The sequence below is a fragment of the Apodemus sylvaticus genome, chromosome 19 (genome assembly GCF_947179515.1).
Source record: "Apodemus sylvaticus chromosome 19, mApoSyl1.1, whole genome shotgun sequence".
Classification (NCBI taxonomy): domain Eukaryota; kingdom Metazoa; phylum Chordata; class Mammalia; order Rodentia; family Muridae; genus Apodemus; species Apodemus sylvaticus.
The window spans coordinates 44,797,169-44,822,138 of NC_067490.1; the positions used below are offsets into that span (position 1 = coordinate 44,797,169).

The 24,970-nt window shown below is 45.3% G+C and overlaps 1 protein-coding gene across 7 annotated transcripts in view; it reads right to left on the bottom strand.

Moving 5' to 3' along the window:
• Cep57l1 (centrosomal protein 57 like 1) overlaps window positions 1-24,970 on the bottom strand; it is a 75,374-nt gene that overhangs the window by 17,642 nt on the left and 32,762 nt on the right. For all 7 annotated transcript variants that reach the window (XM_052164285.1, XM_052164284.1, XM_052164287.1 and 4 more), the window contains 3 exons: window positions 8,353-8,503; window positions 5,443-5,622; window positions 3,774-3,895 (listed from right to left, as the gene is read on the bottom strand). In XM_052164285.1, the coding sequence (XP_052020245.1) occupies window positions 3,774-3,895; window positions 5,443-5,622; window positions 8,353-8,503 (453 nt within the window). The remainder of the gene's footprint in view (window positions 1-3,773; window positions 3,896-5,442; window positions 5,623-8,352; window positions 8,504-24,970) is intronic.

The window sequence follows — 24,970 nt, forward strand, 5'->3', positions numbered from 1 at the left end:
CGGCCAGCAGCCGGCACGAACGAGCTCTGAATCCCAGCAGAGTGTGGCCCAGCTGCCTGTCCCCCTCAGGGTGGAAGCAGGACCAGACACCCCACAGATTTCAGGGCTCTGCTCCCTTCCACTGCTCACCTGCTGTCTGAACTTTCACCTAAACAACTGTTAACTTCCCAGCATACTGTGCGTCACTTTCTTACCAGTTTCTATTCTGGGTCATCAGTCAGGCTGAGGCATGTGTTTATTTCTTGTTTGGTGGGGGTGCTGTTTTTTTTTTTTCCTCTCTGAGTGTGACTGAGAACTGAATCCTCAAAGCTGCGCACTAAGATCCCCAAATAAAACCAAAGACATTCCATATCACCAGATATGAAAACCGCGAGAAGCATAAAAAGAGGAATTCAATACGTCCAAAGATCAGTCAGAGACTCAGTAAATGAAATGCTGAAGACAGAGTGCAAGCTTGTTAACAAGAGAAAATGTGCAGTGACTTCAAAGAACACAGAGTAGAAAAACAAAGAAGGGCCACTGATCGGACGTGGGTAATGCAGAAGGAAACAAAACCAGGGAAGATATCGGAGACTTCGGGAAGGAAAATGGAAGAAAAGCTAGAAATGCAAAACCCAATAGGCAGAACAAAAGCCACTGGAAGAGCATCAGACACACGGTCCAGCAGAACGAAGAACATCAGGAGCGGGAGAAAAGGCGGAGGAAATACACAGACTTCAATAAAGCAAGCATGGGCACTCTTAGGAAGGCTGGGACAGGAGCACAGACTGGATCTAAGAGTCCTCGGGCAGAGGCACATGAGATAAAGCTAATAGCTCATCTTCCTTGCCAACTGGCTTGGATTGAGGATTGCCATGGAAACGGTGTGCCTAGGGGATGTTTGCAGAGAGGGTCAGAGAGGAGAGCAGACTCCTATTATTCCACTGGGTGGGGTCCCAAACTGGATGAGGAGAAGCGAAGCAGCCAGCGCGGCCTGACTGTGGGTGCAATGTGACCAGCGGTCTCCCGTTCCTGCGCCTGGTACATGGCAAACGTCAGTCTGCAAAGGAGCCGTGCTGCTCAGTCAGCGGAAGGACGGGCGCAGACAGGGGCTGCCCTTGGCTGGTGTTCTCCTTCAGGAGGCCACTGTGTCTTTGCACTGTGGGCTGGAGGCCAACCTCACAGTGCTTTGCCTGTGTCTAGTCTGAGCAAAATTAGTGCCCAGGAATGGAAGGAGGAAGGGGTGAGTGACTTTAATCCAAGAATATATGCAGTAGGGCTGTGTAAACAGGTTGTACTGGGTATGTGTAAAACATTCATAAAGAAGTTTTGTAAGGTGGAAGAGGCAGAAATAGCTGATTCTTGTTTTTAACACACGTTTCATCATATCTGATGGGGAAAACTTAATATTCAGTGTTTCTTATCCTACCATGGTGGTCTGTCCACTCAAGTGTGGACACTCCATAGCTCCTTAGTGTCTGGAACTAGTTTACAGGAAGAAGGCGAAAGAGCTTGGAGCTGTGACTTCGAGGAGCCCTGGAATCCTATGATCAGAGCTTAGTGGTCATTTGGGGAGGTTCAGAAGGCAAGAGAGAGAAAACAGATGAAGATGCAGTTTGTGGAGTTCCGAGGAGGACTAGGACTTGGTAACAGGAAGTGGGTGAGAGCCACTCGCACTCTAGCCCGGTGACGACCCTGGACTCACGCTGCACGTGCCCTCAGGGCTGCCATGAGGCTGAATTCACAAGGAAAGGCCAGGGCTGAGACGGCTCAGCGGTCACGAACACTGGCTACTCCTGCAGGACTGGGGTTTGCTTCCCAGCACCCGTATCTGGTGGTTCATAAGTCTCTGTAATTCGAGTTCCAGGAGATCCACGGCCCTCTTCGGGCCTATTTGGAGGGAGCTTAACTGACAAAATGGGCAGTGGAGTCAAGATTTGATGCTGCTGCCAAGGTGGGTGATTAGCACCGTCAAGGAAAGGTGCTATGAGGGTCAGACCTGAGCCAGGCAAGGTTCTGACAAAACACAAGTTCATTTGAAACAGGGAGCTTGAACTGGGAAGCCATTAGAGGGTTTACTGCTTGAAAAGAACTGTATACAAACACAGGTCGCTGTGACTGTGCTCCACGAGGTCAGACTACAACTTGGGCTGACAGAGAACTGTGCAGCGTGGTCCACATGGTCTTGGTTTCACATAAATGACAGAGGAGTCAAAGGTCATTGACACGTGTTAACTAGGCAATGAGTGACAGATTCCAAGTCCCCGCAGGGAGGACCTGAGAGGCTACTGCATGAAGCCATCAAGGTGAAGCCCACGCTGCCAGGGCCATGTCAACATCATTGGAGCTGGAACGTGCACGTGCGCGCGCGTGTGAGCACACACACACACACACACAGCACGAGGCTTGCACACACACGCACGCATGCACGCAGCACGAGGCTTGCACATACACACACGCACACACACACGCAGCACAAGGCTTGCACACACACATACACACACACACAGCATGGGGCTTGCACACATACACACATGCGCACACACATGCACACGCACACACATGCATGCTTACACACGCGCATACACACACGCATGCACACACACATGCGCGCGCACACATACACACACACACACACACACACACACACACACGAGGCTTGCTGGTGGTCCTGCTGACTTCCGCTTTGCTCTGCTCAGCTCTTCCCTCGCCATGACCTGATGCCTCTCTTTTACAAGGGAAATGTTTGCTCTGAATCACTGTGTGCTGGGAGTATATACACCTGTTGGATCTCACAGGCGCTCAGAAGAGCTTGTCTTGAGTCTCAGAAGCGACTTTGGAACAGGGTTTGGACTATAGTGAACAGACTACAGAACTCATAGAGATGACTAGAAGTGTTACGTCATGGGATGAAGACGGGCCTTAGGGTGCATGAGGCCCAGTGCTGACTGAAAGCTCATCTGCATGTCATCACATCGATAAGGAATGCACTGTGGAAGTCAGTCTTCACTGACAACTTGATTGGACTTAGCATCACCATGGAAACACATCCGTATGAGGGTGTTGCCAGAGACATTTAAATCAGGAGGGAAGGCCTGTCCTGAACACAGGTGTCCTACGGATGCTGGCCCGTCCAGGAGCCCCATCTCCTGCCTGGCTGGTGTGGAGCGAGCTTCTCAACGTGCAGGAGAGCGGGTGTGGGTAATCTGAGGTCCCTGAGAACACGGCAATCCAGACCTCTGTAACTGGCTTTAGGACTTCGTATCTAAGGTTTTCTGGGCTGCTTCTACCTGGAACAGGGTTTGCCCTGGGTTGTTTCTTACTCAACTTCGCAAAGCATGATATTTCCCGGGCTTTTTGCTCCACGTTGACCTTAAACTAACTAACTTCCTGAACCAGAAGGACACTTGTCAGTAGAACTGTCTCAATTGGCCTGCAAAGGCACAAATGCCTTTAGAAGGAAGGCGCCACAAAGTCAGGTGGAACTTTGGGGAGTTAATATGCAGGGTCTGGATTGGTGGCTGCCTCCTTAGTCCTGTCTGCTCCCTCCCCCCTCCTTCCCCCCCTCACCTCCCCACTTCTTTCTTATGCTGCTTCACAGGTCATCTGTTAAGTGTTTTTGGGTTCATTGCAAACACATTGCCTAAGCAGCAGAGTCTACCACTGCTGTAGGAGACAACCTCCTCGACAGACACTATATCCTACTATGGTTGTAACATGAAAATTTTCCCATATTATATTCTTCAAAAGCATATTAAGTTATATTAGCATTCCTCAGAGAAACATATGCTCACCTGCTGCTCTAGGATCATGGTCTTTTCTCGCTCTACATTGAGAACCATTCTCTTTGTGTATTCCAATTGCTTCTCTAGAAGAATACAACGAGACTGGGCAGAGCTTAACTGTATGCTGATATCTATGCAAAGACAAAAGACAAAAGAATGAGCTAATTAGCTGATTATTACAGAGATCAGAGAGTCAAAATGTGACACTAAGAGTGACTTTGTGTGTGCATGGTGTGTGTTGTTATACAGGTGGTGCAAATGTGTGTGCACACACAAGCTAGGGGAAGATGTGAAGTGTCTTCTCTATTGCTCTTGGCCTTCTTCCCTTAAGTCAAGTCCCTTCAGAACTGAATCTGCTGGCCAGCAAGCAACCCCATGTGCCTATCCTTGTTGCCAGCCAAGGCTGGAGGTCTAGGTGCCCGAGCCATGCTGAGCGTTTTACACGGGTGCTAGAGGCTCTGAGGCCCACCCACTCTAAACGTGCTTCAGTGAATATCTCATTAATTATATATGACTCCATTGACGATATCTTCCCCTAAAAAGACAGAAGGCATACTTCCAAGAGGAGGGAAGAGAGAGGAGGGAGAGGGAGGGGGAGGGGGAGAGGAGGGGGAAGGGAAGAAAGAGAGAGAGAGAGAGAGAGAGAGCGCGCGAGAGCGCCTGGAACTCATTATGTAGCCAAGCTAGTAAGGAACTCAGAGATCCACAGGCCTCTGCCTCCCAAATGCTCTGAGTCCCGAGTGCTGGCTTAAAGGCTTGCTGGGCCACCACGCCTGGCCCCGCCTCCTCCTGAGCACTGACTGCCCAGCCCCTTCTGTAAGGGCAAGTACATAATTGTTAAGCCTTTCTCTTCGCCCAGTTTGATTGACTTCTGTTCGGCTGTCTCAGTTTCTGGGTCTCATCCTTCATTCTATTTGCTACGCTTTATTTACATGAGTGAATGCTTTAGAAGGAAAACAGAAAAAGTTCTGAGGAAAAATTATTCAGCCACTCAACACTCTAAATTTTGTATCTAAATGTTCTTTTCATAATTTCCACAGAAGTCTCTACCCTAATTAATTCTGGGTTCCTCAAGTTGAATAAAATTATTTTCCATTCATTTTTATGTTGTTTAATTACTACCATTGCTTTACTGTTAATCAAAAATATAAGCATTTTAATGATATTTATAGGCTAAGCTGGGTTTTTATTATTTATTCTAAAAATATTCTAACTTCTAAACACAACTTGCCTAAGTATTTCTTTTAATGATTTATTTAAATATTAAGTATTTATGAACCTGGGCTGGGATGCTGCTCAGTTGAGTGCTCCAGACCCTCACTGCACAAACCGAGTGAGGCAGTGACACCTGCAACCCCAGGACTTGGGGTGGAAGCAGGAGAGCAGTAAGGTCTGACGTGCAAGGTCCAGGCCAGCCTGGAGTACAGTGAGAGAAACCCCTGCCCCCTAAATATATTTGTGATAGATATATATCACACACACATATATATACATATATATTAGATATAATGCAAGTGAGTTCAAAGTTACATTAGTTTCCCACAAATATCAAAATGCCTAGGCCCAAGGCCTCATGGTTTGTGTGCCAGGAGAGCTCAGCTGGGTTTACTGAGCTCAGACTGCAAGCTCTGGCGACCCCACGTGACCCCCACACGCCTGAGACCCACGGTCCTCTCACCTTTCTTCTGTTTAATCAGCTCCTCGTGTGCCAGGTCCCTCTCGGTCGTCTCCTCCTCCAGGGCCTTCTTATACTGCGCTGCTTCTCTGGACAGAAGGTTCAGGTTGTCTTCAGCCTGCGTTCTCTCTAGCTCGAGACGATGAATCTTTTCTTGGAGAGTTTTTAATGCTGAAACAAGTGCTAGTGAAAAGAAATGTGCTCGATGTTTTAAGTGAAACTCTTTGAAAACTGAGCTGCCATAGTAACTTGGGTAACAATAAAAAAGGAGCAGTTTATGTTGCTGCTAGTAACCTGAAAATATGCTATATTGTATAATTACATATATACATATTTACATAAATATATGCATATGTTATATATAAATGATAAATATATTTATATACAATATAAATAAGTAATAAAATAAAAATGATAGTACAAACGTATACATTTCCTATGGTGTATCTTATAAAAACAATCATCTACTGCTGGAGCAGGTGATTTCTATGACTGAGCCACAGAAGGATTATTATTTCCAGATGTACATCCTTCAACTACTGAGCATGGCAACTGAGGTCTAAAGCTGTCCTCACTTCCTGTCCTGACATCCTCACCATTTTTGATCTTTGTCCCAGCAGTACTACTGAAGGTCAGGATAGGACAGCTTCCCATGGACTGGACAAGTGCCGGGCTAGCGCACCTGGGCTAACGTCTCCAAGGAGCACATGTCTGCTATTGTGATTTCTACTTAGCTACATTGGTGCCTTCATGATGCAGATACATTTAGAGTTAGCAGTTTTTCAAACATTATTTTACATTTTCTATTAAGGTGTGACTTCAAACGATAAAACTAGATCTGAGTGGAATATGAATAATTTAGTTAGTAGTATAGATGCAGTTCGGACAGTTTTGGTTTGCTCTCTGACACCGGAAGCTGGCTCACTGCTCTAGATTATTTTTTTTATGGTTTGTAAACTCAACAGAGTTCATCTATTTACTAATGTCAAGGTGCTGGCTAGTTTCAGTCAACTTGACCTAAGTCGGAGTCTTCTGGGAAGAGGGAATTTAGAATGAGAAAAAGCCCTCTGATGTGGGCAGGTGGGCCCGGCCTGCTGCGGGCAGCTCTGTCCCGGAGCTGTCATCCTGGGTGCTGACTGGCATGAGGGGTAGGTGAAGAAGTCGCATGCCTCCTGCCGTGAGCCTGCCCTGGCTTCCCTCAGTGGGAACAAATCCTTTCCTCACCACGGAGTTTTGGTCATGGTGAAATCCTAAACCAACAACCACTGTTAGATTTTTTTGAAGGGTGATAATGAGATCTTATAAAGTAATTTGTAAAGTATAAAATATTTCTGGAGTCCTATTTTCTAATTCAATTTTGAGGTTCTCTTAGGTTTATGTTTAAAACATTGCAATAGTCATTTTCTATAGTTGCTTGCATATAAAGGCTTCCTAAGGGATTTAAAGGACAATTTTGAATGTGTGAATTCTGCCTGCCGTTGGAGCATGCTACAGCTCCACTGGCACTCTGATCATCTAGGGTAGAAGGATTCCAACTCTAGATTTTTATCCTATCTTTTACTGATGCATTTATTTACCTTTTTAATTTGTATGTGAACATCTCACACACACACACACAAACACACACACACACACACACACACACACACACACACACAGAGGTCTGAGGACAAATATACCAGCACCAGCCCTCCCCTACCATGTGGCTGCTTGGAATGCATTCTAAACCACTGAGACATCTCTCTATTGGTACTCCCTTGGATTTTTATTTTATTTCCAGATTGACAAGAAATTTAATAGAAAAAGAACTAGACATTTTGAGAGGTGAGAAGAGACATGCAGAAAGTGCTCCCCAGTGAACAATGTTATCCTTCTGAAACCATGAAGACTAACATCATAATTAGGTGACTAAGAAACAATTGAGAATCATTTTAAGCATGGTCGGCACGCCTTCGTAGAAAACCTTCCCAGTTCTGCTAACTCCAGAGTGCAGTGACATGGGGCTCAGAGACAGCTCTGGGGTGCGAAGGATGTGAAAAGCCTATAGTATGGGGGCCCAGAGAGTGGCCTTTCGTGCCGCAGCCCGTGTGGTGGCACCTGCCTGTAAGGCCAGCACTCCAGAGGCTGGACAGGGAGGAACAAGTGTGTTTGAGGTCATGCCAGGCTATGGTGTGAGACCCTGAAAAAAAAAAGTTAAGAAAAAAAAAAAACCTAAATAAAATTTTTACTTTAGGGCTAGAGAGATGGCTCAGCGGTTAAGAGCACTGACTGCTCTTCCAGAGGTCCTGAGTTCAATTCCCAGCAACCACATGGTGGCTTACAATCATCTGTCATGGGATCTGACACCCTTTTCTGGTGTGTCTCAAGACAGCTACAGTGTACTCATATACATAAAAATAAATGAATCTAAAAATAAAAAACCCTTTTAAAAAATTTACTTTATTACTCTACCTATAACATTTTATTCTATTTTTGTTTGTTTGAGGTAGGATTTCTCTATTTAGCCCTGGCTAGCCTCAAACTTGTTGTGTAGACCAGGCTGCCTCAAAATCAAAGATCTACCTGCCTCGACATCTTGAGTGCTGGGATGAGAGACCTGTGCTATCACTGCCCTGGTTCCTCTGGCCTTCGACTTCTAGCCCTAAAAGAGTAGTTTTCTGTTCTCAAAGATACTTTTATTATAATTGTATCTACTAGCTCGTTGCATTCATCTGTAGCCTAGCTGAAGAAACCAGTATTTTTAGGAATGGTAACGGACCCATGCAAGCTCCCAGGTAATAGCAGCAGCCTGGTGGCTGACAGTTGTGTGACCACTCTATACCCAATCCCAGTGCTTTCTACAGAATCACAGGAAGGTTATTTCTGCACCATGCGCTGCCCCTGACTTTCTGTAAAGTTTCATATTAATATTACCTTGGTTGTTTGGACTATTAAACATTTTAGGAGAGTTCCCAAGGTGGTGATTTTGAAATGCTTCATTCTGCGTGAATGATGGAAGATACATTCTTTCTGGAGGGTTAAGATAGCTCCCAACCATGCTGTGTGATAATTCAGAATCCATTGTCTGTGGAAAAGGAGAAAGACAGGGTGTGGGGTCACTGATCCCATCTGAAGGACGGATAAATCGCACACTGATGATTCAGCACATGGCTGTTAGCAATACACTACACAGTTGTACATTTACAAATTCAACTATTACCACAATGTCAACTAGGTTAAACTAAACAGTAATAAACCAGCTATCTGTTGTGTAGGCAGGTAAACAAGTGGTGTGCAAGTGGTATACACACCCGTTCCCCAGGTGTTCCCAAGTTACATGTATCTAGGACTTCAAGTATATACTCAGAGATAATATAGATTGGCAATAGAAGCCACTAACTCTAGTCTCTCATAGAACTACTGGATATGAACAGATGGGTTTCCAAGGAAAGTTTGCATATGTGAAATTCCTGAATCTAATCCCTGAATAAAACACACTTCCCCTTAATGAACCTCCACACTAATCATCTCCTTTGAACCACTTAATGCTAGCTGGTGTTATTAATCCACAGACACACGGGGTGAAATGAAGTGATGTTTGTTAACAAGTATCACTCACTGGCACAACTCTAAGCCAGAGAGCTTTTTGTAAAAGTAATGAAGAATGCTATTATAAAGATACTAATTTTTTATTTCTGCATTACATATTTTCTGTGACTTCAGGGCTTTCCTGGTTAAAGAGACAAAATCTGCCTTCTCTCCATGACTGTATTCCTGAGAAGGGCAAAGGGACGCTTCTAGAATTTTCTTCTGTAGCTTCTAGAATTTTCTACTGCAGCTATTGCCATGACAATGTCATTTGCCTAAATGAGACAGGTTTACTGAAATACTTGCTGCCTTTTGCTCTTGGGAAACACCCAGGCTCTGCTATGATTGCAGCTAGCTACTACTTACTGAGCGTGCCTCCACCACTTGGGGATGGCTGTTCAGACACTGTCTCTCCTGTGAGGGCTAATTTCCTCAAAAAAGCAAGATACTAAGTTAGTCACAGCTGGCTCATCACAGTGCCTCACTATGAAGTGGAGTCCGCTGGAGTCCTCAGAGTTGGTAAGTTCTGAAGATGGCTGTGAATCGTCAGAGTTGGGGTTCTCCTCAAAACACCGGGGCCACTCAGTACACAGCCCCCTTCTCAGTTCCTGGTTTGTCCTCCAATAATGGGAGAAAATAAATTATCTCCATTTCTACACAATGTGGAAAAGGGAGACTCCTCTGACCCAAATATAATATATTTTGCAAGTCAGATTTTGGCACAAATTAAAAGGTTAGGAGCGATGGCACACTCCTTTCATCCCAGCACTTGGGAGGCAGAGGCAGGCGGATCTCTGAAGTTGGAGGCCAGCCTGGCCTACAGAGTGAGTTCCAGGACAGCCAGGGCTACACAGAGAGACCTTGTTTAAAAAAAGAAAAAAGAAAAAAGGAGTTCAGAGGCAAGAACATTTACCTACTCTGTACAAAGCCCAAGTGTGGTCCTAGCACCATAGCAACCAGGGCTGTGCTCTACCTCTGGAATCCATAGTGAGGCACAGGAAGAATAAGTAGCTCGTGGTCACTCTCTGTAGCTGGGGAGTCAGGGCCAACTTGGGCTACACGAGATTCAAACAACAAGCAACAAAACACACTGGCTTAGATTTAATGTTGATAAACCCATGACTACTCAGAAAACTGCCAATAAAGAGACTTGTTTGCAATAAATGCATGTCAAGTAGATGCAGACAGCAGCAAACTATCTGTAGCATGAAAATAAAGCAGCTCTGAGGTGGCTGGGGTGTGGGGCGTAATAGCTGCTGTGTAAACCTGAATTTAATCCTTGTAATGCGATCGAAGGCACACAGAGAGAAAAGCATCCATAAAGGTATCCTCAGCGGCTACCCAGACCCCGCCCCTCACACCAATAAATCACTTCTTTAAAAGAGGAAATGATAAGGACGTGAGAAAAGACAGGTACTAGGATTTTGGATAGTAAATTCCCCCAAAGGCCCAAAAGCTAAGGGCTTCCTTGCCTGTGGTGGAGCCTTTAGAAGGAAAACCCCAGTAAAAGGAAGGTACGACCTAGGGCCCACTTCCCAGGTGATGACAGACAAGCTGGCCTTTCCTCTGCAACGTGACAGCTATGAAACGCTTTCTCTCAAAAACCCTTGAGGGATAGCTAGCCAAGCACACAGAAACCGTGAGCCATGATACCCTCCCCACCCCCCTACCCTCCCCCCCGACGGTCACCTCACTGTGTAGCAATGGCTGGCCTAAAGCTGTTCTGTAGGTCAGGTTAATTACAGGCAAGCACCATCATGCCCAGCCATCTTTCCTGGTAAACTGATGAGCTCAGTATTTTGTCAGCACAACACCATAGGCTATGGTTCCCACGTTCCCACTGCAGCATGGGTTCTTGCTTAACCGTTACGACCTGCTCCTGTGTTGTAATCAAGTACGCACACCTAGCAGCTGCTTGTTTACAGAAAAAAGCCGAGCAATCCTGGGAGGAAATCTCACTCTGGTGGACAACAAACCACTGCAAGGTCTCCCCTAAAAGCCAAAGCCCTGCTTGTTAGGGGAAGATGTGGCTCTGAACTGTTTAGTCAGGTCATTTTAATCCCCTCTAGTCCATGGGGCCTGAGGAGAGAGGGGGAGGAGGGAAGAAAAGCAGGGGAAGGAGGGTGGGAAGATGCGTACAATGGCCACACTCACAAGCATCTCTATGAGAAGTTTCTCTCCACAGAGGGAAAGCACCTAAGCCGAGATCTTTCTTGGATTTTGTAGGCAAAAGGCAGAGCTAGCTAGCATCACTAAAAGGACTCAGTCACAGCGGGGGAGATGGCTCAGCCATTAATATTCCCCTCCTGAAGAGGGTAAGAGTTCCATCCCTGCGCCCACAATGGGCAGCCCATAACCAACTGCCAGTAACTCCTGCTCCAGAGGGATCCGAGACCTGGCCTGTCATATACTGCGCCCATTTGCATATACCCACACATATCTAAAAAATATTAAACAAGCAAAATTACAAGTCGCTCAATCCGCATGGTGCCACTTCTATTTACATTCGTTTAAAGTGTATTTTTATGTTATGTACAGGAGAGCTTTTGCTGCGTGCATAAACGTGTGTCGTGTGGATGCAGTGCCATCCGAGGCCAGAAGAAGGTGTGCAATGCCCTAGAACTAGAATTACAAATGGTGGGTGCTGGGATCTGAACCCGGGTGGTCTACAAGAGCACTAGCAAGCCAGCTTAACCACCGAGCGGTGTCTTTAGCCCCTCTGTTTACACTCTTTAGGTACATAAACACATACAGTAAAACCACAAGAAAGCCAGAAATGCTAAGGCACAATCCAAAGGCTTAAAAGAGTCAAAACAATACTTTTTAATATTTCCTTTGCTTTTATCCATATGTATGTATGTATGTATATATAATATATATAGTATATATACATATGTGTACCTGTGGGTGCCTTCAGAGACTAGGAGGAGGCATGGCATCTGTGGAGACAGACACAGCCTGATGTGGGTCTCCTGCAATGTGATTGTGACTTTTAAGTCAGTGCAGGCTATGCATAAATACCTTACCACAAAAAGAAAACAATATGAGCAATCAAGAGATTTCTTCCTGGTATCTTAGAGCTTGATTTTATAAGACACGATTTGTGTTTATGGGGCTGTAGAGATGGCTCAGCAGTTAAGAGCACTGGCTGCTTTTCCAGAGGACCGGGGTTCAGTTCCCAGAACCCATATGACGGCAAACTTTAACCACAGCTCCAGGGCTCTGACTCCCTCGTCTAGCCTCTGAGGGTACCAGGTACACACATGTGCACAGACATACACGCAGGCAAATCCATACACACAGAAGTACAATTTTACACAGTACACATAGCTAAGGAACACTGTAACACACTGGTACACATCTTTACTGTGTTAGTGTTCGTAGACTTTAAACTTTACATACACGGACGTATACATTTGTCACTTAAAGAATTCGGCACTTAAGGCATTTGTTTCCACTGCTGCCTGGCCTGCTCTGGGGACTCTGCATCAGGACCCTCCTGCTCCAACATGAAGGACAGCCCCAGTTCCAGGGCCCCCATGGGGTCCGTGAAATCTTTCCTGACACTTCACATTTCCTGCTTCCTTCCTTCCCTTCTGTGGCAGCTGGTCCCAGGAACACTCTGAGCACTGCACCTCAGTTACAGAGCTGGCTTCCGGTGACTCCGGTGACTCCGTAAACCCCGTGAACCCCAGTCACTGCACTTCCTCACCTTTCCCTGCTGCATCTACATTCCTCCTTCATGAAGTCTGTATCTTAAATGCTAATCAGTAAACATTAAAAATTTGCATTTACTAATCTTTTGCATCATAATGTCTCTTGCATTCTTTTAAAAGTTAATTCTGCAGGAGCTGGAGAGATGGCTCAGCTTTTAAGAGCACTTACTGTATTGCAAAGGAGCTGAGTTCTGTTCCCAGAACTTACAACGGGTGGCTTACAAACCCTGGAACTCTAAATCCACGGGATCAGACATGTTCTTCTGGCCTCTATGGCCTCCACCTACATTGCTGTACATACATACATACATACACATACATACATACATACATACATACATACATACATACAAACAAACAAATAGAAAATAATTTAAAACTGAACAGAGGTTTTAAGAAGAGAGGCTAGCTTGGCTGTCTGGTCTAATTCTGGGTTGGCAGCACTATGACGCTCTACCTTCCACCTTCCCAGCATGGCTGGCTGGCTGTCATTCTTTATTGCCTTTGTTCTGACTCTCAGATCAGCTGTTCCTCTGAGCACTGCTGCGGTTTTGCAGTAACTGTCATGGTGTGTTTAGGTGTGACTCTCTTTTTCAGTAACCCTAATTGGGATTTGTCTTCTTAAACCTTCCTAAATCCGTGTGAGAAACTGCCCAGCTGTTACTGCTTTTGAGTATTGCTTCTCTGTGGGATGGAGAAACCGTGACAAGAAGCTTGGTAAGGTAGAGTGGGTCTGAGGCCCTGAGACTTGGTGGGTATACACCTGAGACTTCGGCAATTCACTGCTCCCGGCCAGATTCCTGGCCTGGGACATAGGTCACACTCCCCACATAAGGAAGCTTGATCTGTGGTCGAGTGGGCCCAGAACAGAGCTCTCCATGCTAATGAGGAACCTAGAGGCCCCGAGGGCTTAGCCAATAAGCTTCCCTTCCCAGACCTCTTACCTCCCAGCAAAAGGGACTTAATCTCAGGTCCACCCTGAGAAGTTGGCATGGTCTGGCATGCACCTATTTTTCATTGTGAACAGTCAATAAACAGTTTAGAACCATGGGCTGTCTCCTTCACCAAGATCTGCCATGGGGGGCCATGGAGAAGACCTTTGACTATCGAGCCACAGCTTAATTCTCCTGCAGAAGGCCTCTCTGCGCTCCCAGCCACAACTACCACAAAGCTAAGGACAATCACTGCTGAGCTAAGCCAGAGCTCCCTTCCTCCACCCCACACCCCCCCCCCCAGGCTAGATCCCTCTTCAGCCTGCAGGTCCGACTCTGTTCCCAACTCCTCAAGACTCAAGGTGACATAGATGCCCGAGAGTGTGGGAGCAGAGCCCTGCCCTGCCCCGTTGAGGGCCTGTGCACCCCAACGCTTTGCTCCAGACTTCTCTGTGCGGCTCTTCAGCAGCACCTGGGGCCGGCTTCGGCCTCCTCCCACCTCCCCCTGCACTTTCCCACTCGGGAGTGGTGTCTCTGTGCTTCTCTGATGCCGGCGCCTGCCTCAGGGGCGGAGTCAGCACTGTGGGACTAGCACAGTCAAACTCCCCACATTTCTCCTCCCAAGTGGCCGAGACCTGAGGTGGGCGGAACAGGACTACTTTTCTATTCTCTAGTCTCACTGGACATGACTTCCACTTTCTCAGACATTCCTGTGTTTGAGTCTTGGTCACTCACTCACTCACCAGCGATTAAAGAATGTTCTGTAACCTATAGGAGGTAAGTTACGGGGAGCAAGCTTTGAGGGTAGCATCTAGCCACACTTCCTGCTCTACTTCCTGTGTGCAGATGAAGTGTAATCTCTGCTTCCTGACTGCTGGGTGGGTTTCATGTTCCACCGCCCTTCCTCCCCACCTCGGTGGCCTCTGGCCTCTGGAATGGTAAACGGAGACAAAGCCTGTACTCTAGAAGTAGCTTTCTGGCAGCCTATTCTAACCCAGGAACAGAAAAGTCATTCATCAAACTTGCTTTTCTTCTTTGATAATTTTAGAAATCAATCTTTGTCATTTGTGGGGTCTGCTACCTGTTTGCAGTGCCTGGTTACTTTATGGCCAGTGATTTCTGTTTTGTGAGTAGGTCTTGTCTATAGAACACACAGGTCATGAACTTATGAGCCTCCCTCCTTGGCCTCCAGAGAGCAGGGATCACAGTGTATCTTGGAATTTCCATTTCATATTCTTCATTTTTGCATTACAGCCAGGGCCTTGCACATCCCTAACAGGTACTCCACCAGTGAGCCTTATTGTAGCAATTCCTGATTTTCAATAAACTTCATAGAACTGAGGAATTCTTTGAAATTCATGTTTAAATCATTTTCTTCTGGGAATGTGGCTCAGTGGTGGAGTGCTTCCTACCATGGGAAAGCCCTTGCTTTGACTTCTTATGTCACAACAAAGGACTCTTCTGCAAAGGCGATTTCTGTTCCTTACTGGTAGGTTTCTGCTACATCCAAACCCCATTAAACAAAGTTTTAGATAGAGACTTTTGGGGGAGGAGGGAAGGTGGACACAAAATCAAACTTGAAGTTCATATGAGCAAGGGCTGTGATGGAAAGATCTCAGGACAGGCAGGTCTATGTTGGGGATTAGTTCTAATGCTTTGAATTAATCTGGCCCCAAATCAGGAATCTGTCTAAACACTGAAGGTCCTTGTCCCCAATTGCTTTTTGATGGACCAATAAAGATGCCAGCAGCTAATGGCTGGGCAAAGGGAAATGGGGTGGGACCCTTAGACTTGAATGGACTAAGATAAGAGGTGGGTGAAGGGAGGAGGAGGGAGATGAGGAGGAGAAGGAGAAGGGAGGATCAACATGACTTAGGGGAGAGGATGGGACTTAAAGAGCCATGGGAGAGAAAGCCAACCATTTGGGGAAGTGGTTAATTAGGGATTGAGCCTAGGGTAGCCGGGGAAGGTTTAGGAATCTTGGGAGTATGGGGGAACATTTGCTATCAAGGGCAAGTTTAAGAGTGCCCAGCCTTTGAGCTAGTCACGGCATGTCAATTAACTCACACACTCACACTCACACACACACACACACACATGTGCGCGGGTGGCGTGAACCACTGGGAGTCAAGCTCTTCAGCTACAGGTCTACTCAATGTAAAGCCAAGGTTAAACATGGGCGTGCAGGTCTGAAGTTGGTCTCGAGAGCTGGTTATTTCTATAAACTATCCACACGACATTTGATGCTTTCGGCATTCTTTCTCTACACCGTAATCCTTGAACTTCTAACTCATAGCCCAGACTATGGCTTCTCTCTGCCATGCAAGCAGCTTCTTCCTCCTTAAAGCCCACGCTCTGAGCCGAGGCCGTCAGCAGCACACAGGGCTCACTTACCCCGTGCACACGCACCTTCTCATCACTTAGAGGGTCGTATTGTGCCAATTCAGTCATGCTATTAAAAGAGATATTTTAAAAGCTTTGAATACAGCATTTCCCCAATTTTTACAAGAGAAGGTTCTATCTAATCTGTATATTGCTTGAGAAAATTGCTTTAGAAATCCTTTAGAGATACCAATTGTTCCAGACAAATCAGCTTTGGTTACACACAGAGAATATTTCTGCTTTAAAAGTGAAAGCTTTTCTATCTCCCATTCTAGCTCCAAATTTACTGCATATTATAAAATGTGCTCTCCTCCTACCTCAATGAAGTAAATGCTATGATTGATGAGTCACTAAACAGCTGATTTGCAGGAAAACAGATTATACTGTACACAACCCATAGACTAAGAAGCATCGGAACATTATAAACTTAAGTGTAACTTCAAGTTTAAAATATATGCAGTGACTTACAGAACTACCCATAATGCCCATTAAATTCCAGAAACTCAGAAGCAACTTAACCCTTCAATGACTTTTACATAACAGGTATTAATAGGATCAGATTATCTTATATTTAATATATACTTATATACAAATATATTTAATGATCTTGTGACATTGAAAATCATCTCCTGCTTACTAAATTTAAATGATTTAAAGTTAAATCATTAACTTTAAAACTAGCTTTTGTACATTTGAAAGAAAAAAAGTCCCCATCATAGTAAGACAGATCAAGGCAAGATTTAGAGCAAACTTTTGATTAAGTGAGATCTTTTCCATGGTCCTATAGTGAATTCACATTGGTTGCTAATAATATGCAGGAAAAAATTATATAGAAAAATTAAATAAGACTGATGACATGATTAACATCACCAGTGAAAAGTTTCACCACAGCCTGTTGACGGAAGTCCTAAGAAGCACACATCCCCACCTGAGCTGGCCAGGAATGCAGAGTTATTACAAAGGCCTCAAATGGCAATCATTCAGCTTTTAAACAGGAGGAGGTGAGTGGTAATTGTCAGCGTTATAAAGGACAATTATACATCCAGACATGCATCCAGAAGAACTGAGAGCAGCCTCTCATGAGGGTCCCTAGGCCTGTGTACACGTCTCATCCTAGCACTAATCTAGGCATAAGCATCATGAGTGTGACACTAGCCTGGGTGACAAAGGAACATGCTGTCAAAGAAAACAAAGAAACAAAGAAAAGAAATAAGATAGCAACATTTGCCAACCTAAAAATCCCAAAGGCATCAGATTCTGGTGTGCGCACTACGTTAAAAGCCCTGGGATATTGTGTTAAGTGAAACAAGCCAGACACAAAAGGCGACACCTTATTGGTCCATTTGTACAGAGCATCTAACTCAGTCCAACCCAAAGAACAAAGCACAATGGTGGCCCCAGAAAGGAGTAAGAGACTTCTAGTTTTAGATTTGAAAGAAATGTCAAAGAACATCAAAAAATTTAGTAAGCTAAAAAAAGAAGTATCAAATATGAGTCTCTTCCATCAAATAGAATAAAACTTGCATTTAAGACAAAGAACTAAAATCCTTATCTCCAAGGTGATGGTGGACCTTTATTTCTAGCACTTAGAAAGCAGAGGCTGGAGGATGCCTGAGTTCAAGGCCAGCCTGTTCTATAGAATGAGTTCCAGGACAGCCAGGGCTATAGAGAGAAACCCTGTCTCAGAAAAAACCAAAATAAGTGAACAAATGAATGAATGAGTGAGTGAATGAGTCTGTATGCCCCCCACCCTGTAAGACTTTATACAGATGTTTCAATCCCTGGCCCCACTGCCCCATTCTAAGAATCTGACGGCCTGGAGCTGTCCTTCATTTCCTCCCACCACTCTTTTGGACTAGCCAGTCCAATAAGAACTCGAGGTTGGGTCCTACCCAATGGGATACATTCAGCCACCACCCGTAGACTACAGGCCAAATGCATTTCCTGCCTTGGTATGTGTGGGCTCTTCCGGAACACACCATCCTCTTGATCAGAAGTCAAGTTCGCTTGGTCCAGACACCTCAGCTGGAATGGTGGTCTCTTTCTCTGTGACCTGTACTCATTTCTAACAAGCATACAGCAACTGAGAAATAACTTGCCCAAGGTCATTTAGCAATGCAAGCAGTCTACAAGTGAGGAGAGATGGATGGTTTAGTGGTTAAGAGTGCTTGCTGCTCTTGTAGAGGATCCAGGTTCAGTCCCAGCACCCACCTAGCATGGCTGATAGTCATCCATAACTCTAGTTGCCACGACTGACATCCTCTCCTGGCCTCCAGGGGCACCAGATACATATACATTGCACACTGACATGCATGCCAGCAAAACACTTATACACATTTGATAAAAATAAACTCTTCTCCCCTGTCTTAGGGTTTTACTGTTGTGAACAGACACCCTGGCCAACGCAACTCTTCAAAGGACAACATTAAATTGGGCCTATAGGTTCAATCCATTATCATCAAGGTGGGAACATGGCAGCATCCAAGCAGGCATAGTGCAAAAGCTAAGAGTTCTACATGTTCATCTGAAGGCAGCTAGGAGAAGACTGGCTTCCATGCAGCTAGGACGAGGGTCTCAATGCCCACAGTGACACACCTAATCCAACAAGGCCATAGCTCCTAATAGTACTACTTCTCAGGTCAAGCATATACAAACAATCACACCACCCAAAAGTGAGTTTGTTTAGCAGATCTACTGTGGCTATTTATAAGATGGCTTAAAGTAAATAAGCATTTGAAAGGCGTAGGTGTATAAAATGAGTGTTCATTTACATACCATTGGTGTGGCCCATCTCTAATGCCTGCTGGGCCTAACCTAGGTCTATAGAAATAGAAACACAGTTTTAATTAACTCCTCGATTGAACATATGCAAATTAAAGTTGAAGATCATCAAAGAGGAATCAACAAAGAAATGCTTCACATGACCTGGGGTTTATTTTATTTTAAAGATTTACTTATTTATTTTATGTATATGAGTATACTGTAGCTGTAGAGATGGTGTGAGCCATCATGTGGTTGCTGGGAATTGAACTCAGGACCTCTGCTCACTCCGGCCCAAAGATTTATTATGTGTAAGTTCACTGTAGCTGTCTTCAGACACACCAGAAGAGGGCATCAGATCTCATTATAGATAGTGGTAAGCCACCATGTGGTTTCTGGGATTTGCACTCAGGACCTTTGGAAGAGCAGCCAGTGTTCTTAACTGCTGAGTCATCTCTCCAGCCCGACCAGGGATTTATTAAGTGTCTGTCATGAGTATGATCAGTTTCTGAAATGGATGGTAAGGGTCCAAGTATCTGATAGTCAAACTAAGGCCTCTGTTCTATTATAATATACTATTCTTTTGTGCACAAGAATGAAACATCCCAAGAATAGAAAATCTGGAAGAACATAAAGACTAAAGATGCAACAAAGAATAAATGAAACATAAACCTATCAGTGAGAAATCGACAGTGGGTGGGTGAGATGGCTCAGGGGGTAGAAGCGCCTGCCAAGGGATCCAGGCTCACTCCCTAGAACCCACATAAAGGTGGGAGGAGCGCTGACGTCACAAAGCTACCTCCTACCTCCACATTATGCTGAGGCATAAGCAACCCCATCTCACACACACACACATAAAATATATACATTTTAAACATTTTTTCAAAACAAAAGAAAATAATACAAAAGAAGTTTGAGGCTGGGCGTGGTGGCGCACACCTGTAATCCCAGCACTTGGGAGGCAGAGGCAGGCGGATTTCTGAGTTTGAGGCCAGCCTGGTCTACAGAGTGAGTTCCAAGACAGCCAGGGCTACACAGAGAAACCCAGTCTCGAAAAACCAAAAAAACCAAAAAACCAAACCAAACCAAACCAAAAAGAAGCTTGAAAAGTTCTATCTAATCACTAGATCACAAAGAAATTTTTACATAAAAATGGATACTTTGGGGCTGGTGAGCTGGAAGACAGAATAGCAGAACTCACAGAAAGCTGGGGGCTTCATGTCTGTGCGGCAAGCACTCCACAGTGGACAAGAGGCACAAACAGTCCCCGAAGGCTGGCAGTGCAGGCCAACTAGTCTGGTGTATGGAGCTCACAGAGAGATGTTGTCTCAAGGTAAAAGGCAAGGCCTGAGGGCCAGGGCTGTCCGCTGACACATACAAGCTGTGGCGTGTATTCTCTCTCACAAAAAAACCCCACATACACAGACATGCACATACACATGCACGCATATAAAGATTAAAAAGGGGCTGGAGAGATGGCTCCGCGGTTAAGAGCACTGACTGCTCTTCTGAAGGTCCTGAGTTCAATTCCCAGCAACCACATGGTGGCTCACAACCATCTATAATGAAGACAGCTACAGTGTACTTATTTATAGTAATAAATAAATCATTGGGAAAAAAAAGATTAAAAACAAAGCTTTGCAACCTGAGTTCATACTGTCAGTAAGGCCAAAAATAACACCACAAAATAAATTTTAAAGCCTTTCAGGCAGGAATTTAATGTAAAATGCTGCCAGAGAGTAGGGCGTAGCTCAGTTCTCTGTATGCTCTTAGTGGAACATTCTTAGCATGTGGAAGGTCCTTTTTAATCTCTAGTTTCTCTTCTCCCCCAAGGAAGATATCGAGTTTGTGGCCCAAGTAACTGGAAGACTCAAGTGCAGACCTTTCTAAGGTGATTTGTCTTTAAGCTGAGCCAATTATAAACTGTCTCCCCAGTTCAGATACTTTAAAAACTGCCCAAACCCCAAAATAGATGCTAGTCTGAATGCCCTGAATCATTTCAAGTGTGGGACATATTTCTGGGCTCTCATTTTTACATACTTTGATTTGTGTTTATAAGTTTAAAAACAGACTATTAAAAAGTACAAACCTTTCTGTCTCATCACATTTGGCCATTTTTAAAAAGTTGTGTGTGCTGAGCCCCCTGGAGCTCGCCCTATAGGAGTTAATGGAGGCTGTAAGCACCTGGTTGTGGTGAACGGGACGAGATCCTTGGAAGAGCACCATGTGCTCTTGGCTGCTGAGCCTGCACTCCAGCTCTTCTTGTAAGCCCTCTAAGTACAAAAAGTCCCGTCTACTTATTAAAAACAACAGCCAACCACCACCACCACCACCAGAGCAGGATTAGATGACTCACGCTAGCATCCTAGAGTCCACAAGCATGCTTACGCTCCGGGACTTCAGACTACAAAGTTCTACCCAGGTCCTGGTGATGGTCCAGACACACCGGGATGAAGAGTAAGCTCCGGGCTTGCCAAGGACCACGATTTACAGCCCGGGTCTGATAAACCGGAATCCTCCGGCACTCACCGCCACTAACTTAATAGTCTCATTGTATTCAGAGTATCCTGGCTCTCAAAAAGAAAAAAAATTAATCTCTTCTCAATGTCACATTTTTTTTTTTTGAAGTGAAGCCCTGGTTCAAACAGATTTGCTATTTTTCCCAAGGAATGCAAAAACGATGAACAAATTACATATATCCCACATATGTATGGAAAATGAACAAAGCCACAAATCCCACTGTACAACAAGCACACGAGCCAAGCAGTCACCACGAGTCTGTCAATGGCAGCAACCAGAGGGATAACTGATTGCTGCGGGAGTCTGAGGTCGACGTGACTTTCCAGGTGAAGCAGCCACACAAACCTTTCCCTGCCTGCAGCGCGTAGAGGCCCTCAGGCCTTCCACGCCATCCCAAGTTTGGATTCCTATCTTTTGAGCAGACTTCTATCTTTCTTTCTTTCTTTCTTTCCTTCCTTCCTTCCTTCCTTCCTTCCTCCCTCTCCCCGCCCCTCAGGAAAGTGGTGTCCTACCTAGGAGGACACGTCCAGGGACATAGACATGTGTGACACAGAGAGCAAAGCGCCACCTCCCAGCCTCCCTTCCCTCAGCTCGTTTCCATTCCCGTAGACACACAGGAGCATGGCTCCTTGCACCACCGCTCTTTCAGTCATGTTACAATACTGTGTCCAAGTGGAGCTGAGGACTGTCTATTGTTTTTAAAGTGAGTCTATATTATTATTTTTATTTTATGTGCATGGGGTTTTGTCTACACACATCCCATAAGTATCTGGTGCCCAGGGGGCCAGAAAAGGGCATAGGTTATAGATCTCTTGTAACAAGAGTTGCATATGGTTTGATCCAGTGTGAGGGTGCGGGGAGTCAAACCTAGGTCCTCTGGAAGAACAGCCAGTGTGCTAAAGTGCGGATTCATCTGTCTAGTACCAGGTCCACTTTAAACGTCAATGTCAACGTACTAAGTAACTGTTAGGATAAAATCTTTCCATATAACTTATAATACTGAATTAAAAGTATTCTTTAAAATGCTTATAATCAGAGGAGTGGTTTAGAAGGATGGTTAACACTAAGCATGCTTGAAAGAGCCAAGTGGAAATTAACTATTTGATAAGCTTCCTAAACACACACATTGGGACAAAGAGCAGGAAGAAGGGAGAGAGGAAGGGAGAGACTGACTCTTTTTTTTTTTTTTTTTTTTTTTTTTGCTTTGATTCTTTGCTTTCTAAGCAAACTTCTTTTTTTTTCTTTTTTTTTTTAAATTTATTGACATATTTATTTACATTTCAAATGATTTCCCCTTTTCTGGACCCCCACTCCCCGAAAGTCCCATCAGTCCCCTTCCCTCCCCGTTTTCCCCACCCAACCCTTCCCACTTCCCTGTTCTGATTTTGTTCTATACTGCTTCACTGAGTCTTTCCAGAACAAGGAGACATTCATCCATTCTTCTTGTACCTCTTATAAAATAGTTTTTTGAGTCCTCCCACATGGGCTTCTGTCATCCAAGAAGCCACAGGTCACCAAGTAGGGGTGGGGTACCTCCCCACACTGAGGTCAGAGGGTCCCAGAGACCTCCAAAACAGCCCAGGCTCTGGTCACTGCTTGCGGCTGCCCACTCCCTTCTGGTGGATTAAGGTCCACTCCACCAGAGGGCCTGAGTGTCTGGTCCTGGCTGGGGAGCTCACAGGACCCAGAACTGAACCTAAAGGAACGCAGTAGCTTTCTCACACGCCTTCTCAGGCTACCTCTAGGTTAGTGTCGCTCAGACCCCGTTGGGGAAGTTTCTTTGTGTAGTGAGTAATAGGTAACCAAGAAGCTGACCAGAACTTCAGGAGGCGACAACAGGCGACGGTGCCTACACAACGCTGTCTTTAAAGGGACATCTGTATCATACCCCTGCTGAGGCTCAGGAACCAGTGCAGAAGGGGCGCAAGAGTGATTGTGGGGGACCCGTGCTAAACCACGTCTTCTGGACACACCAGGACTGCTGCACTCAGGACCCACGGCAGCTGTGGATGCCTGCATAAGACATGCAAACAACGAGCCAGACAGCTGTCAGCATGGAGTAAGGAAGGGCTCAGGAGCCCACACCCTTAACGGAGCCGCTATGGGCAGGTGTGGTTTCCAGTGTATCAGCTGCACTCCACAGGATGGCCCATACCCGGGAGTGTAGGCGCACAGGGTAGCTGATGGATTATGAAGGGAAAAACAAACAAAGTTGTGGGGTGGGGGTGGGGCAGGATACAGAGGTGAGAGTGGACCTGGGAGGGTTGGAGGGATATGATCAAAACACACTATATGAAATTCTCAAGAACTAATAAAATATTTAATGTGTTCAAAGTGGTCCACAATAATAGTATAAGAAATCCTTTAAAACTGTTAAAAAGGAAACTATCTATAGTGATAAGAACCTCAGCCAAAAGGCACAAATGACAAGATACTTCTGGACTGCTGTGAACTACGCTCCCAGCCCTCTCATTTCTAAAGGTAACTGGCACCAGCAGCTCTTTAAAAAAGAAAAAGATAATTATATATCAAAGTATTTTTCTTTTGGTGACTCTCTGGTCGATCAGTGGGTAACGCAGGGAGCTTCTTTAGAGTCTAGAAGCATGTACAGCTTTCTCTTTTGTTAAAGCTTGTTTGTATTTCCTTATTGGGGGTGGATGTGAACACATACCTAATATACATCCTTTTTGATTACAGCATTACTGATTCAGTCCTTACCATTATAGGTAGGTGTATATGTGGGTGCCTGTGTTTGTAGTGTGGTATATGTATATTGTACATGCAGGTGTGTGTGTGTGCGCACACACACACTCAGATGTCCACATATGTGGAGGACAGAGAAAGATGCCAGGTGATCCTCTATCATTCCATCCTATTTCGTTAGACAGGGGCACTCATGGAATCTGGAACCAGTCTGACAGCAGCAGGCCCGAGTGAGCCTCCCATCTCTGCCGCAGCAATGCTTGGCTACAGGCACACAAGCAGCCACCCAGTTTTCCTGGCTCTAGTGCAGCAAGCAGGTGCTGGTGTCACTGCTGTTGTGGGATTTAGTCATTGACCAATTCCTAGGCATCTCCTGGGTCTGAATAGGGCCAAATCTGCAGTTCCCTTAGGAATATAATGACTGGGAAAGGCTCTGGTTTGAATCTTCTGATCAGGTTCCTTCCAGGTTCCTGATAGTTACGTGCTGTCTAATGGTAGCTAAGTCTTCCCCTCTCTTAACTCTCAACATTACCAAGCATTACTTAGGAGAAGTTGACATGGAACAAACTGTAGCATTCACTTTCTTCAGAACTGAGTTCTGACAAACACAATCTCCAGCCCCTGAGGAAGGGGGGCAGGGGAGCCGACAGGTGGATTTCAGAGTTCAAGGCCAGCCTGGTCTACAGGACAGCCAGGAGTACACAGAGAAAATCTGTCTCAAAACAGAAGAAACCAAACAACTACAATCTTCAGCATAAGGTCTCCTTCCTTCCCAGTAATGGTTCAGCCTCCCGTATTTGTCTGTCTTCCTTACTCTTCTCAACAGTTGTCATGTTTTCATACCCTCGAAAAAGCAACCATTTGGGAGGCCCATGCCTGTAATTGCAGGTGGCAGAGGCAGAGGAGCAGAAGTTTAAAGGCAGACCGGGCAATGCAGCCAGACCCTGGCCC